The following is a 14,416-nucleotide window of genomic DNA, read 5'->3' as shown; positions in this document are numbered from 1 at the left end:
AGGCTCGTGGTCGTATGGGTACCATTCACGAGGTGTGCTTGCCTTATCGTACTCATGAAATTATCACCCCAACGATTCCTTCGGGAGCTGTCAGCTACACTCTCTGTCAGGGCAATCAGAGCAAATGCGCGCAGCTTTAGCCATCGAATGGTTTTCTCGTGTTCGTCAACCCGTCGATAATGACATCACGCCACACGTGGAGGTCAAACAATTCACCATGGCATCGCATCGACAAGATGCCGTTGAGAGTGGCGAATGCTTGGTCCATGCGATCGACCAGCACACCAACTGTAAAAGGCATCACACTCGATGCGTTCAATGCAACTCATGGTCGACCTATCCTTCTGCATGTGAACACAAACAAAAACGCAGAGGCATTTGTTGAACGAGTAGTGGACCTTTCGAGTGCTTGAGAGCTCATAAGTGCAGCACACAAACAATGGACCCAATTCATATCACAACGAGCGTTTGGAGCCTGTCGAACGATTGCGATCGTGCCTACAAGGTGCGACTGACTTCGCGGGAGAGTCAATATGGGTGGGAGGAGGTTAGCACCACAAATGACTCGCAAGTCGACCCTGTCGCCGTGGCGCCGCCGATCGAGCGTCACCTGTGCGAAGCGGGAATTGTAAGTGACAGTGTGGTCGAGAGTGCCCATACCAGGTGTGAACACTTGACGACGACGTAAGCGGCCGTGCAGTGCTGCGTGAGAGCACAAGGAAGTCGTCAAATTGGATGAAGAGCCAGGAGTTCTCGAGAAGCGTCTTGACCAGGCCAATGGATCTCTCTGCGAGGATTCATTCGCCTCCGCCACCCCCAAAGACTCAAAGTGCAACAACACAGTGACCTGATGGAGGAGCAAACAGTTGGCCGCCTTCCTTCGAACAAACAGGAACGCCCGACCGACATGGGCCCCGCCTCGATTGAGCTCGGGCATGCCACCTTGGTTAGTTTGCCGAGGCACCGAGACTGGTCGATTCCTCGCGCGAATTTGAATTTGACTTTTCAACGACATCGCTCGATGCAGTCGGAGCACATACCAGTGAACTTGTTGCATTCACGACCTCGAAAGGCATTCAAGCGTCCCAATTCATCAGCGTCTCCCGGGAATCTGCTGCGCGTTCTTCGGTGTAGCCAATGTCGTCGACGAAGTGGAGTGTGATTCATATCCATTGTCTGGTTATATTCAAACCAGCAGTACTGCGTGTCGACGTGTCAGGACTGCGAAGCCCCGCAACGTGGTAATGAATCCAGAAACTATGCGATAGATGGGGTTGACCTGTAGGCGGAGATACGTCGGAGTGACTTTACTGGTAGTTTCAAGCGTGGAAGGTCTTTGGGCCATCCAGCGCTCGCGTTGGTCGGGCAATTCCAGTTGAACGCGCCCATCACAAACGATTGGTCGGAATGAACCCGCTCAACGCAAAATTGTTCCCCATCACAGCCAAGAGCCTCAAGAGGTAGTACGCGAGTAGATTCACCGACAGGACAAAGACATCAGACCGAGAGCAGTCACCACTTTTCCGCCCTTATCACGGCTGTGTCGTTTATCGGAGTGGCGGCACCATCACCGTATGTGCTGAAATTTTCCTGACAAGAGAAAGAGTCGTGTTGGGATATGGAACATGGGATGGGTTTGATGGTGGGCATTCCCATTCCAGGTATCGATCGTCGTGAGCTGTTTGGTTTCTCAATCAATCGGTCGTGGTACAACTGCTTTCAACTTGGCTGCTGGTAGAGCTGTCGTGGATGCGCCACCAGAGCTCCTTCCCGTCGGAGGCATTGCCGTGGATCGGGATGTCGTAACCGATTCCGTTACAGACTGGAACTGCCTGACTTCAAAAGTCCATACTATTATAATATGAAGGTTCATTCCCACGACCATCTGGATCTGCCATTGCTGACATGCTCGCCACGTGCCGCCGTGTTAGGGCGACATACCTCGGTGGCCGCGATGCATGGAGCTTGCTGAAGGCTATTGGACGATGGAACTCATCGATGTCGACTGTCCATCTAGCCAACGGCCACGCGGTACAGTTCTTTCAGTCGCAACCAGACATGCCATCGTCGGCGCCAACATTGGTTCTGTTCCATGGGCTTGCGTCATCGCACCACTGCTTCAAGCACATGTGGCCTCACCTGGTTGACAAGTACCCCATTGTGGCGTTTGACTTGCCTGGCACCGCTGGCTCAGACGTGGAAGCTGCAGGTGCGTCGGAGTTCGATGCGGCTTGTTCATGAACGAACCTTGTGCAGGATCTACATACACAGCGGACGCTGTCCATCAAGCGCTAGCTGAAGCTGTGAAGATTGTACTGGACAATACCGCGACGCAGTCGGTCGTGTTTGTGGGCCATTCGTTGGGTGGCCATTCTGCCTTGCGATTAACACATGACTTTCTCAAAGAAGGTCGACAAGTGCAAGGCTTAGCACTCTTGGCGTCCGCCGCCCTGGAGCCGTACTTGCTCATGCGCGGTCTCGACTTGATTCCAGTCGCTTTGATAAAGAAATACCCGAACGTGGTCATGCAAATCTTTCACTTGCTGGGGTTTGCAGATACGCATCCGCCTCAAGAGTACACGTATGGCGCGTTGCGTGCGGTCACGACACTGTATGCCGTTCTACGAGACGAAGCGAAAGCAATTGCCACGGCCAACGTGCCCACCCTTTGTGTGTCTGCCGAAGACGATCCGTTCTTGACGAATGGAGTTTGGTCCGATCTGTGCGACACGCTGCATGCAAAAGTCGTGCGATACCCGAATGGCAAGCACAACCTGCCGAAATCGAAAGCGACCGACGTCGCCCGTGACTTGAACTTGTGGATCGACGACACTCAGTGCTCCGATCGTCCGAGGGATGCGGTTTTGTCCGTTCGTGTGGGCTGCCGTCATGGAGTCTTGGCTGACACCCCTTCGCCTCGACTGTCCGTCGTTGGATAGGCAAGAATGGTGTAAATCCAAACAAGGGATGTGCATATTGTTGCTACAGCGTTGTTCTCCGTCGGCATATGTCATCACCATGGTCGATGATAGCCCTTCTCTCCCGGACAAACGAGAGGTGTTGGCGCCGTTCTTGGGGGCACAGGGTGTCCGGGCACCATCAAACATTCGATATGTGTTGCGCAGGTTTGCTGAAGGCATCATGAACCATGTGAAGTAGAGCGGAAGCGATCTATTCGTTTGCTGTATTGGCGACTAACCCTTTGCGAACACATTGGGTATGATTTGGATTACAAGCATCGGCCATGGGGGAAGAGCCACCAGTCAAATACGGGGTCCATCGCGCATTCTTCATTCCAACGAGCATCCAGGCATGTATGTGTTCAGTGGGTTTTATTGTCGTCATCGGCGACATTCGTCCAAGCCGTCATGGCCGAAACGTCACCCTTGACAATGTCGACAAGAGATCATGTTCGTAGTGAAGAGAGGCCATCCTTTCGGTGGGCAATTTTGAAAACGGCGGCGTCCATCGTGTCGTTCAACAGGCTGCGGACTCCCAAAATACTTTCAGGAGCATCCGATTTAGCATGTCGCAGTGATATCTGCCGCCATGACAGGAGATGCTGTCCTTTGACGTTGACACAATCGTTTACGCGCTTTGCGCAGCCAGACTGTTCCCAAGGAGGATGCGCCTTGGACCTTCGTCGCCCCCCTCGACACGTCCACGATCGCCGGGGTCGATTTCCACAAAACTCCTTAGCATGCTGTCATGGCGCGTACCAAAAAGATACGTTGGCCACCTGTCATGGCGCTCCATATTTGCCTGAAACAGCCCTTCACACAATCATCCGATCATCACGAGAAGCGTCATTTTCAAGTTGGGGCCTTCCGTCCAAGTGAAGTCGTATCCATGCGCGCCGCCGAGGTCGCAGCACTGATTCTTCTTGAGCTCTTGAGCCCTGCGACCAGTGCATCGTGCTCCAACGATCAAGCACTGTCTACGGCCTACTCGACTGCCATGAACAAGAAGATATCCCCAGCTTGTGCGCGGGGAGGCGACTGGTGGAAACCTTCAAATGAAACGAGTTTGTTCATCACATCGTACCATCGATCCTACTTTCCGCTCCCATGCACGATCAGTGCATGCCGACAAGACTTCGAGGCGTCGGCTGCTGCCTTGAGAGCAGTCAACTGTGAGGAGGCCCAAGCGGCAGCATCGGCCATGGCTGGAGTAGTGCAATTGTGCCAAACGCTGTCACCAGCCCCCATGCTGCCGCGATGTACGAAGAGCGACAATGCAAAGATGCTGGACTTTCCATCGGCATGCGAGGACGTTGTCCCGAACGCCCGAACTGTCAACGCGCTTCTGGAAGTTCCTTTGAATCAGTTTGGCGCCATCTGCCGCGCTTCTCAGTGCGTGGACGCTCTGCGCACCGCCGTCAACACCCTGCCAGACTGTCGAGTTGATTACCCCAAGGACTACTCTGCCGCCGTGCCCATGAGCAAGAAGCACGTGTACCAGAGCTATCTGTCGTCGTTCTGTAGCCCAAACGCCGCCCTGACCAAGGACTTTTCATCGTGCTATACCAAACTCGCCGCGTTGTACGCCACCCCGTTTTCGGACGAGTGCAACACCGCCGTGGCCGGCAATGTATTCTTTTCACCGTCCAAGATCACCAACTACGCCCTGTACAGGGCTCAGTACGACCTGTATATCTACACCACTAAAGTGATTGCAGCGATCCCGTCGTGCGCCGCCGATTTAAACAATGTGGTCGCTGCGGCCAGCGACACTGGGACGTGCACTTGCAACATCACGTTCGGGTTTCAAGTACTGCAGCTCGCCCATTCCAAAGCCTTCACGCCAGCCCCGTCGTCCCCACCAGTTGCGGTATGCGACAAGATCCAAGAGCGCCAATTTCAAGAAAAATTGGCCGCGGCCGCACCGGTGGTGTGCACTCAAAGCAACCCTTCATCCACACAATGGTACGATGTGCTGCTGCCTCCACTCCCGGAAATCTCGACTGTGGCGGCTGTGCCTGCTTGTGTCGCGGCGGCCGTCGAGTACACGGCCACGTTTCCACCTTGCGACCTCTCGTATCCTGCCTTTGGCGACTCGCCCGCTGGCATTCCCATTGCGACGAGAACCATTCGGTATCTGCTGGCAGCGCAAACTTTGATGGCCGCACCGACGCCAATGCCAACGAAATCGTCGACTGCGGAGTCTGTCAAGCGTGGAGCTGACGGCCATTTGGTTTGGAATGTTGCCATGTGCATGACAGCAGTAGCGTGTGCCCTGGGAGTCCTATAGCACACAACATCGAACACCTGTCGGTCAAATCTTCAGCTCGTTGCTTGGGGAGTGAATGGTGCGGAGAAGTGCTAGCATCTATGCGACAATTTCCGCTGAAAGGACAACCGGTCAGGTGGCATGCACCTTAGCAGGATCGGAGTTGGGCATACATGACGAAGCGACAACAAGCAGCGCCCCGTTACCTTGTTGCATCCATGAAGCACGGCGCTTCCGCTGCACTCCACCACTTCCCATAAACCTTTCCACTCCACCATGACACCACATCGGTAGTGCCTGAAGCAAGCACAAACGTCGTCTCGGATCGTTGCTGTTGACTACACACGTATCTCGTTCCTAGTGTAATTTCACGCGAATGGAATAGATCGGGACACCCATCCACAACAATCTCCCCTCGGAGTGCACCAACTCTTGCGATTTTGATCAATCCTTGCCAGTCCCTCTACCTTGCTTCTATTCAACACGTTTACGTGTCCGCTTCCGCCGCGAGCACTTGCTTTGCTAATGGCAACCACATTTGGGCGTGAGACATTGGGTACCGCAAGGCGTAGCTGAGGCCCCGAAGCAAGAGCGACACGCGCGATGCCATGACAAAGTCATCCGCCTGGGATACAATCGGGTCGCGGGCTTCCAGTGCCTCAATGAAGAGCTGGATGTTGAGGCCCTCCGTGACTTGTTTGTCGTCCCGGTCAAACGCGACGCGCATGTACTTTTCCAACACGTCGGGATAGTTGTGTTTGGTGCGCAGGCCCATGTCGAGGGCGCTCGCGACAACGTCTTCCTTGGTGCCTTCGGCCAACGCGACAAAACACCGGGCAAGCTGGTGCCGTTGTTCCTTGGAGATCTTTTTTACTTGCCCGTAATCGATCAACCCGATGCGCCCGTCGTCGAGAAGCATGATGTTGCCGGGGTGGGGATCCCCGTTGAAGCATCCATTCACGAGAATTTCGTGGCCATGGACTTCGACAACGAGGCGGAGAATCTCGGCCAAGTTTAGCAACGTTCCTTCGGGCTTGTGGTCAGCGGCGTCCGCAGTGCGCGGGTAAACCAAGCCGATGGAGTAATCGTACAATTTATGCTTGGCGGAGGTCCACGCGTTGCGCACTTGGAGAAGCTTTTGGTACCGTCGTAAGTCTTCCTCAGAAGGGCCCGTGCGTCGAGCCAAGCCGAGAGCGTCCCGCTCGGCGTCTTCTTTGTCCTGGGCTTCGCGAAGAGCTTCGACTGTCGTGTTGCGCTCCTTTGCGATGATCTCGAAGTGCTGGTTGATTCCATCGAGGAGGCTCTTACCCTTCAAGTACTCCATGACCAACACGTCCTTCGTGCACAATTCGGGGTACGGCATCGGCACAACAAACGACGCATTGTACGGACTCGCTTGGATGTTGGCGCGGACTTCGGCCAGGTGGGCCGCTTCGCGTGTGTAGTCAAACTCGTTCATGAACTGCTTCTCGATTTCGTTCATCATGGGCAAATGGGCAGGCTGCGCCAACGCACAGAACGATTTGATCGTTCCAATGTCGTTGCGGAAGTTTTTCTCGGCGTCGGGGTACTGGACTTTGACCACGACGGTCGTCCCGTCCAAGAGCACCGCCTTGTGCACCTGTCCGATGGACGCTGCACCGAGCGGTGTCGGGTCGAACGATGCAAACACTTCGTCCATTCGTTTGCCGTACGCATTCTCAATGATTGCCTTCACTTCGTCGATCGTTTTGCATGGGGCGTCGCTTTGAAGCTGCTTCGCGCGGTCCAAGTATTGCTTGGGCACAAAATCGTCCCGCGTCGACGAGAGCTGGGCAATTTTGATGTAGAACCCCTTCAGGTTCAAGATCACGTCGAAGATCTCGTCCGAGTACCGGTTGTGCAGCCGTTCGTAGTACACGTCTTGTTCCGCGTCGGGCAGCTTCAGGATGTCTTCGACGTAGATTTGCGTCATGCGGTAATCGACGTACGCAGGCAGGACCTTGGCATAAAAGTATGCAGACCGGGAAAACCCTTCGTCCTTTTGCATGCGGTAGTAGATGGCACCTGCCGTGGCGCCAGCGACAGCAAGCGCACCTTTGCCCAGCGCACGCCAGACGCCACCCGACGACGGGCGCGGTTGGGTGGCCGACACAGTACTGGCCAACGTGCTTTTCAAAGCACGGCGCTGCCCATGAGCTACCAACCGAGACGCCGCGCGACGCAACATGAGGACGTGAAAGACCGCGTGAGTTGGGAAATGGGACGACACCATGCTCTTCACGTTTGAGTACTTCAAACCCTTGAAAGGTAATATGTGATGTGGATCCCGAAGTGCAGTATTTGTTTCAAGAGGTTTTTGTTTAGTGCCCACACAAAGGCGCTAATCATCGAGGTCGATGGCGAGCGTCGTCTGGCCGTGGATGCGCGCTTGTGCTTGACAGCGCCACCCCGTTGTCGTAGGTGAAAGGGATCGTAAGCATGGCCCGCACTTGGCTGGATTCACGGCTATTGTAGCGTCGAGGTTGGCCCACACACGCTGGATTGGCTCGATGGAATTGCCTGTAAAGCTGGGACCGACCCCTCCCCCCACTCGCTATGAACGATATACGTTCCGTTGCTCATGCATAATTCCACCCTCGTGCACGTGATGTCCATGGCCGAAAGGATGGGTGTACACCGCCACCGTGGGAAGGGCGATAATGCTGTTGCCACTGGGGGGTCGGCCCGGTTGAGCGGTCAGGTGTGAAATGAACTTTAGGTGTTTCCAAAGTTCAAACACGTGGAAATCATCCAAAAAATTCCCCTCCCGCGCTTGAGAATTTTCCTGTTCGCTTGTTCGATAGAGACGAGATGGCATCGCGATCGTGGTCAGTGCATGGAAGGCGCCAACCCGAACAGGACGAACCCTTGCAGCCACGCGATGGCAGAAGCGACTGCTGCGCGACCGAAAGAACAGCGAGTACGTTCGCGACCTCGGCGCTGTGTGTGGCGATGGGGCCAACCTGGCGGAGCTGCGTTCTCGACGGACGCCAAGAGACCCGTCGTGAAAAGACGTTGCGTTCGCTCTGAAAGAAGGCTCGATCGACATGAAGAACTCCACCTCAGACACAACATCGCGTGGTTTCGATGCATGCGTGTGGCGCTGGAATTGCCGACCAGATCGCGGCTAGTGCCCTCTGCCTCCATGCAACGAGCTGGTGTTCACAAATGGAGCAGAACATTTCACACGCGCTCCTAGCTCAGGGGACGTGGCGCGATGCATATCCCTTCCAAAACTGCTAGGGTTTGTGCCAGTTTGCCGTGGATTTCCATCGCCGAGTAGGCCAACGTCCCAAACTTCCTCCTGCGCCGGTAAAGCGCCGCTGCGCAGAGTCAACACGAACGATAGCAAGTGGGCTCGCATGATCAACATGCACGAGTCACTGCCGGCCGCCATGGATCTTGCTTGGCATGACATAGTGGTCGATACATCCTTGACCACGTCCACCGCCACGGGAAGCCCACCACCATACCTCTCCACATGGGCCGACGAAACCTGGGAGGTCCTGTACACAACGAACTTGCTGAGAGATTCGACAACCACACGTCCGACACAATGGCCGATCCAAGCACTCGCTGCTCAACTTGTGCAAAAGCAGCATTGGTACTCGGCCAGAGCGATGGGCGGCGACGTACATCCATTTCCCACGGAAAAACGCCGGCTACGAATGGTGCGCAGCTGGAGGCAGCATGCTTGTGGCCTGGGAGGCGCTCATGCAACCCCAGTTTGTCTAGGGTGCTTGTCGAAAGGTAGCGTCCAAAACGTGCTTCGTCCTGCAGATCACGAGGTTCTTGTAGCCGACAGCACCGCATGCCGCTGAATGGTTTTGTGCTCTTGTTCGCGTCTCAGCCGGTGCCGAATCAGCGCTAGATCGTTGCGTTGAACGACGGTGTGATCGGATCAAATTGACCGCAACGACTGGCAGAGCCAAAAGTACTTGGAACGAAACGACGACACCACCAGACGCAGCAACTTCTCCGACAGCGCGTTGACCCCAAGTCGACATGCAATCTATCTTGTCGACGGAGTATCATGACCATTGGCTGCACGACGAACGCCACAGGCGACGCAACTTTGCGAAGAAGCGTAAACCTGTTCGTGGACGGAACCATTGTTGACGAGATCAATCAAATCGTAGCTGTTCTGGAGGGGTGGTTGGCCACGCGCGGCATATCCTTCGCGCAACACGGCCAACGCGCTTGGATCCCCAAATGGTTCGATGGAACAGGGACGTCCTTGGGTTTGGCTGTCCATTGCACGGCGAGTCGTGGTCAAGGGTTCGGATTCCATCATAGGGACTCTTCGTTACGTTTTGAAACGAACACAAACCTCCACCTTGGCAAGTGCGGCTGCATCAGTGGTATCCTACGACGTCTTCATGACAAAGCAGTGTGCCGCATGAATGCGCAACGATCCATGCGTCTGCGGCGGCGCCGTCCGCGTTGGTGTGCGGCCTCTTGCGGCCTGGCGTCAGTGATCCCGTCAACACGGCGCTGCTGTTCCTGCAATCGCAAACGTTTGGGGAATCTGGCCGTAGTCGACGTGGATTGGCTATTCGATTAAACTTTTAGCCAATCAATATTGGCTTTGTCATTCAATTTCGAACACAGAATTTTCGATAAATTCTATTCCTGACTCGAGAGTATTTTAAACACGCATTTGCACCGGCTGGTGGCGTAAGCTTGTAAATTCTAACAAATTGGGAGAGACGGTCGCGAATAGTAAAAAAATTGGGCATATTTTTTTTCAAGAATCCAAGACGCAAGTCATTCTGTCTGTTTTTGGGTTATGCAACGGAGCGACCGGAAAGAACTGGTTGCGATGGACCTGCCAGCGCCCAAGGAAGATGCCGCCGCCGCCGCCGCCGCCGCCGCGAGCTTGATCGAGAAAGAAGACAAGGATGCCGTCCTTCCCGCATTTCTGAGTAAGACCTATGAGATCTTCTCCACTCCCAGCTTCGCCTCCATCTGCGGCTGGAACGCAACCGGCGACACGATCATCATCCACGATCCCGACGTGTTTGTCAAGCAGGTGCTGCCACGCTTCTTTAAGCACCGCAACTTGCCGTCGTTCGTGCGTCAACTCAACATGTACGGTTTCCACAAGAGCGTGCTGGACTCGAACAAGCGCGAATTCCGCCACAAGATGTTTCTTCGCGACAAGCCCGAGATGCTTCGTCTTATCAAACGCAAGGTGAACACAACGCCAGCTTCTTCCATGGTGCCGTCTGCTGCCGCCATGGAAATGAAGCGCGATGAGTTGAGCCATGAGATTTTAAACGAAATGCGCAGCCTCAAGGTGAAGAACGATCTCATGGAGAAACGGTTGCGAGATGTTGAAATCGACAACGCTATCGTGCGCAGCGACAACCTCAAGCTGTGGAAACAACTGGAGAGTGCGAAGGAAAAGCAACTGGTCATGCAAGAAAAGATGAAGAAAATCCTGTGGGTCCTCTTTCAGATCTACCGCGGCAAGCACGCCCAGGTTCCGACGCTGTCGACGGACAAGAGCGGCGCGACAATTCTCACGGAGGAGTACAAATGCTCCACTTCGTACATTTCGTAATGTTCATCGACGTCATAGGTTGGTCGCAGGCACAAGTCGACTGGGCTCCAACGAATTCCGCGACGCCCTTCGCTTTCTCGCCATGGATGATCCGCCGCTTCTGCAGGCCGCTGATGGGTCGCTGCCGACAACGTCGACGGACAAGCTCCAGCTTCCAAAAGGCGCATTGAAGAAGCGCAAGTTTGTCGAAGTTCCAACGATGAGTGCTCTCCCTGCGCCAGGGACGCCGGTCAACCACCTCCAGCACAACTCGTTTGCAGCACCTGCCTCGAGCGCCAATGCTGTGTCCAACATGCAAGATCATTTCTTTGAAATTCGTACGTGTGGTGCCATATGCGATGTGTAGTTGCTCATGAACGACTGTATTGGTAGTGGAAACGTCCCCACCACGCATGCAGCAGCTCCAGAAGACCATCAAGCCAAAGAAAGCCAAGACCAACATGATCGCGGACAACGCATCGACGGGCAACGGGGCTCTCAGTATCTTCTCGCCGCTTGGGACGTTCACGTCGTCGTCGTCGTCGTCAACAGTGAGCATCCCGCATCCAATGGTGGCAGCCGCGGCGTCGCCTCCGCCGCCGCTCTCCCTGGAGAAATCACACAGCTTTGACGGGACCCAGGACCACAGCATTATGCACACGGATCTCATGGACGACGATCTGCTCTTGCATGACGACTCGCTCAACTTTGGTGAAGTTGAGTCCGAGGTATGTATGCATGGCTTTGAGACGACGTGGGCTGACAGCGACGTTGTGAAGAATGTCATGCGAAAGCTCGAAGATTTTGAAACATCTTTGCTCAACGAATACGACGTGACTTGTCTCGACAGCCTGCTCAAGCAGATCAACACCCAGCCACCAGGACACCAGCCCACGTCCGCAACTACGCCTGCGACGCAGCCCTCCACCACCACCACCACCTTAATGTAGACGCCAGCGCAAATAGATATCTAAGTGGCCTCCCCACCAACTACCTTAATTAACAAACTCCTGAAGAGTCCGATTCGTGTGACGGGAAAATTGCAAAACATCCGATGGATGGCGCGACGTTTGGCAACCTCACGGGAGAGCACGCGCCTCGCAATGGAACGCACCGAGGCCACTGCACACACACACACACACAGCATAGCGCCATGTCGGACGGTGCAAGCTCCATTTTTCGCGGGGCGTGCCAAGCAGAGCAAGCATCACCTCGAAACGTGGTGCTTGCTGCCTAGTTCAGTACCCCCTCGCGCCGTCCCCTCTCAACAAATGGCATGGAATCACTGGAAACCTGTGGATATCGGCCAGCCACCGCGCCAGAGACCACACACACCTTCGATGCCGCCTTGCATCAAGACATAGAGTTATCAAGAGGCGGACCTTGCCGAGCAAACGTCGACGAAGGCGCCAGCAACACCTCCCGGGACGACGAAGCCCAGCTCGGCAGGCGAATCTTTCAAGTGGTTCGCCAATCACCTGGTTCGACGGGGCCAATTCATCCAATTGGAGGGGTTCTGCCACTGACTTGCACAAGTGTCGTGGAAGTGCGTGCGTCATGGTCGTCGCTCCGGTGCTTCTCGTCGTTGCGGCGTCGGTCGGCGCTGTGGCTGCCACCTCGTACCCTGCCTACTGCGCCAAGGACATGGCTGCTACCAAAATTCAGCCCCTCGATGCAGCAGTAGCTCGCAGTCTCCAGCTCGTTCAAGTTCAGGTCGTCGTGCGTCATGGCGCTCGCACGCCGTGGTCGGATCGCATTTGCTGGGACGGCTACGATGAAGAATGGAACTGCAACATTCATGAACTCGAGCGCCCGGAAATCGTTGCGCTCAACAAGACGTGGGCGGCGTCCCGCGAGTTTGAAAAAGTGTACACTCGCGGGGACAATGTCTTTCGTGGCACGTGCAACTTGGGCCAGATGATTGACGAAGGACATTCGCAACAAGTTTTCAATGGCCAGTACGTGAGTCAGCGTCATCGTGTCTTGACTATTCATTGTCCTGTCCGCAGACATCTCCGTGAGGCTTATGTTGGTCCAACTGGGCTGTTTCACACCACCGACGGCCTGGATTTGACGAACACCTCTGGTGCGTGGCGCATCGCACGCCCTTGTCCTCACCGCGCACCTGTGTAGATTTCTACTTTGAAAGCAGCGACATCCCCCGCACGATCAACTCGGGCATGGTACCATCCTAGTGCCAGCACGTGGAATCGCTCTCATCCTGGTTTAGATCATAGTCGACACGATGCTCCAACCCTCAAACGCTTCAACAACGTTTGACCGGTCGTCCAAGCCTGTGCCATGGCACACGAACGACTACGCTCGCAGCACCATCACGCCGAATCCTGCCATGTGCCCCAAATTGAAATGGATCGACGCGGCATGGCGCTCGTCCTCCGAGTACGTGAACTGGGTCAACAGTGCCGCCAACACGCAGTTGGAACGCGATACGAAGCGCGTCTTGTCCAACTACGATCACGCAACACTCTACGACTGCTTAATGACGTCCAAGTACGTGGTTTGCTTCCACTTGACGTGGCTGCACCTGTGCCAGCCCCATGTCCAGAAACTTACGTGTGCACTTAGGTGCACGGACCGCGCCCTTCCGACCGGGATCGACGACGACTTGTTTCGTCGCATGACAACCCGCGAAGAATCGGTGCAAATTCAGCAGTACTTGTACAACCAAAGTGCATATGCTCAAGCTGGAATGGCGGCATACACGAAGCGCATTCGCGATCGCGCGATTGCTGCGTCGCGCGATCAAGGTCCGCGCTTTGTCTTGTCGGCAGGTATGGATTTGAACCCACGTGATTTGGGACCTGCACCCTGCCCCACACTCCCAAGACAAACCCACACAGTCCTCTGACGTTTGGACATGCAATAGCCCACGACACAACAATCATGCCGCTCTTGGCTGCGTTGGGCGGCAGTGCGTGGCTCACTGAATGGGTGCCTTATGCAAGCCACCTGATTTTTGAGTTGTACGCGAACTCGACGTCTCATTACGTCCGTGTGCTGTACAAAGGCAAGCCGCTAGCTCTTCGTGGCTGTACCACAGGTTCGTTTGATTCAACGTGGAGCAACCTCGTCATGGGATTTTGTCGTAGCCGTGTGCCCATTCGAGTCGTTGCTTGACTTGACTTCGTTTTCGATCGACGAGTCTATTTGTCTTGCGCCATCGCAACCACAACCAGCGCTGCGTCCGGCCTCGGAGCCATCTGGTAGGATCGCTTCATGTGTCAACATCCATGGCTGACGGTCTGTCTGCTCGGGTGCTGTAGCGTCTGATTCAACCGCATCGGTGTGGACGTATGCGTATGTGGTGGGCGGAATCTTGGCTGGCACGGCGCTGGGTTACTTTGCAGGAGCTCGCGCATCAGCTCGCGACGGGTACACTAAGTTGGATGACAAGTCGTTGAGCTAGATCGGAAACGTCACAACCTGACCATAACACAGTCTTGACTCCAATGTAACCTGGACGTCTTCATACCCCTTGGAATAGATGACAATGGTTGGATATACTGATACGACATAACGTCAGGTAAGACTGACACCACTCAGTAGGAGTGGCGTCTGTGGGGCGGCCTCCGCGGCTGGGGGTGCGGCGGCCTCGGCTGG

The 14,416-nt window shown here is 55.1% G+C and overlaps 7 protein-coding genes across 10 annotated transcripts; 5 read left to right on the top strand and 2 right to left on the bottom strand.

The window, feature by feature from the left end:
• The first annotated feature begins 1,875 nt into the window (after window positions 1-1,875).
• Window positions 1,876-2,983, top strand: H310_03488 (hypothetical protein). Its single transcript, XM_008867362.1, has 2 exons — window positions 1,876-2,209; window positions 2,257-2,983. Exons 1-2 carry the CDS (start codon window positions 1,906-1,908, stop codon window positions 2,937-2,939), a joined length of 987 nt encoding a protein of 328 aa, XP_008865584.1. The 5' UTR covers window positions 1,876-1,905; the 3' UTR covers window positions 2,940-2,983.
• Window positions 2,984-3,802: 819 nt separating this feature from the next.
• H310_03487 (hypothetical protein) lies at window positions 3,803-5,279 on the top strand. Its single transcript, XM_008867361.1, has one exon. The coding sequence runs from the start codon at window positions 3,850-3,852 to the stop codon at window positions 5,248-5,250; it is 1,401 nt and encodes a 466-aa protein (XP_008865583.1). The 5' UTR covers window positions 3,803-3,849; the 3' UTR covers window positions 5,251-5,279.
• Window positions 5,280-5,550: 271 nt separating this feature from the next.
• On the bottom strand, window positions 5,551-8,022 carry H310_03486 (hypothetical protein). The gene has a single exon (XM_008867360.1). It carries the CDS (start codon window positions 7,481-7,483, stop codon window positions 5,717-5,719), a length of 1,767 nt encoding a protein of 588 aa, XP_008865582.1. The 5' UTR covers window positions 7,484-8,022; the 3' UTR covers window positions 5,551-5,716.
• Window positions 8,020-9,810, bottom strand: H310_03485 (hypothetical protein). The gene has a single exon (XM_008867359.1). The coding sequence runs from the start codon at window positions 9,061-9,063 to the stop codon at window positions 8,617-8,619; it is 447 nt and encodes a 148-aa protein (XP_008865581.1). The 5' UTR covers window positions 9,064-9,810; the 3' UTR covers window positions 8,020-8,616.
• Window positions 8,020-9,866, top strand: H310_03484. Of its 2 annotated transcripts, XM_008867358.1 has the most exons (3): window positions 8,020-8,921; window positions 8,977-9,000; window positions 9,049-9,866. In XM_008867358.1, exon 3 carries the CDS (start codon window positions 9,284-9,286, stop codon window positions 9,812-9,814), a length of 531 nt encoding a protein of 176 aa, XP_008865580.1. In that variant the 5' UTR covers window positions 8,020-8,921; window positions 8,977-9,000; window positions 9,049-9,283; the 3' UTR covers window positions 9,815-9,866. The 2 variants fall into 2 exon arrangements, with proteins under 2 accessions (XP_008865580.1, XP_008865579.1); XM_008867357.1 differs by having other exon boundaries at window positions 8,054-9,000.
• A 163-nt stretch (window positions 9,867-10,029) lies between these two features.
• Window positions 10,030-11,831, top strand: H310_03483. 2 transcript variants are annotated; one of them, XM_008867356.1, is made up of 4 exons: window positions 10,030-10,785; window positions 10,835-11,133; window positions 11,189-11,523; window positions 11,575-11,831. In XM_008867356.1, the coding sequence occupies exons 1-4, from the start codon at window positions 10,040-10,042 to the stop codon at window positions 11,743-11,745; spliced, it is 1,551 nt and encodes a 516-aa protein (XP_008865578.1). In that variant the 5' UTR covers window positions 10,030-10,039; the 3' UTR covers window positions 11,746-11,831. The 2 variants fall into 2 exon arrangements, with proteins under 2 accessions (XP_008865578.1, XP_008865577.1); XM_008867355.1 differs by having other exon boundaries at window positions 11,189-11,831.
• A 476-nt stretch (window positions 11,832-12,307) lies between these two features.
• Window positions 12,308-14,296, top strand: H310_03482. 2 transcript variants are annotated; one of them, XM_008867353.1, is made up of 8 exons: window positions 12,308-12,753; window positions 12,805-12,881; window positions 12,929-12,978; window positions 13,026-13,306; window positions 13,382-13,587; window positions 13,683-13,856; window positions 13,906-14,019; window positions 14,080-14,296. In XM_008867353.1, exons 1-8 carry the CDS (start codon window positions 12,353-12,355, stop codon window positions 14,220-14,222), a joined length of 1,446 nt encoding a protein of 481 aa, XP_008865575.1. In that variant the 5' UTR covers window positions 12,308-12,352; the 3' UTR covers window positions 14,223-14,296. The 2 variants fall into 2 exon arrangements, with proteins under 2 accessions (XP_008865575.1, XP_008865576.1); XM_008867354.1 differs by having other exon boundaries at window positions 13,906-14,296.
• Window positions 14,297-14,416: the final 120 nt, after the last annotated feature.

The sequence above is a fragment of the Aphanomyces invadans genome (assembly GCF_000520115.1).
Source record: "Aphanomyces invadans strain NJM9701 unplaced genomic scaffold supercont1.5, whole genome shotgun sequence".
NCBI classification, from domain to species: domain Eukaryota; phylum Oomycota; class Saprolegniomycetes; order Saprolegniales; family Verrucalvaceae; genus Aphanomyces; species Aphanomyces invadans.
The sequence above is the reverse complement of the archived record's forward strand: the minus strand, read 5'-3'. Positions and strand labels throughout refer to the sequence as shown.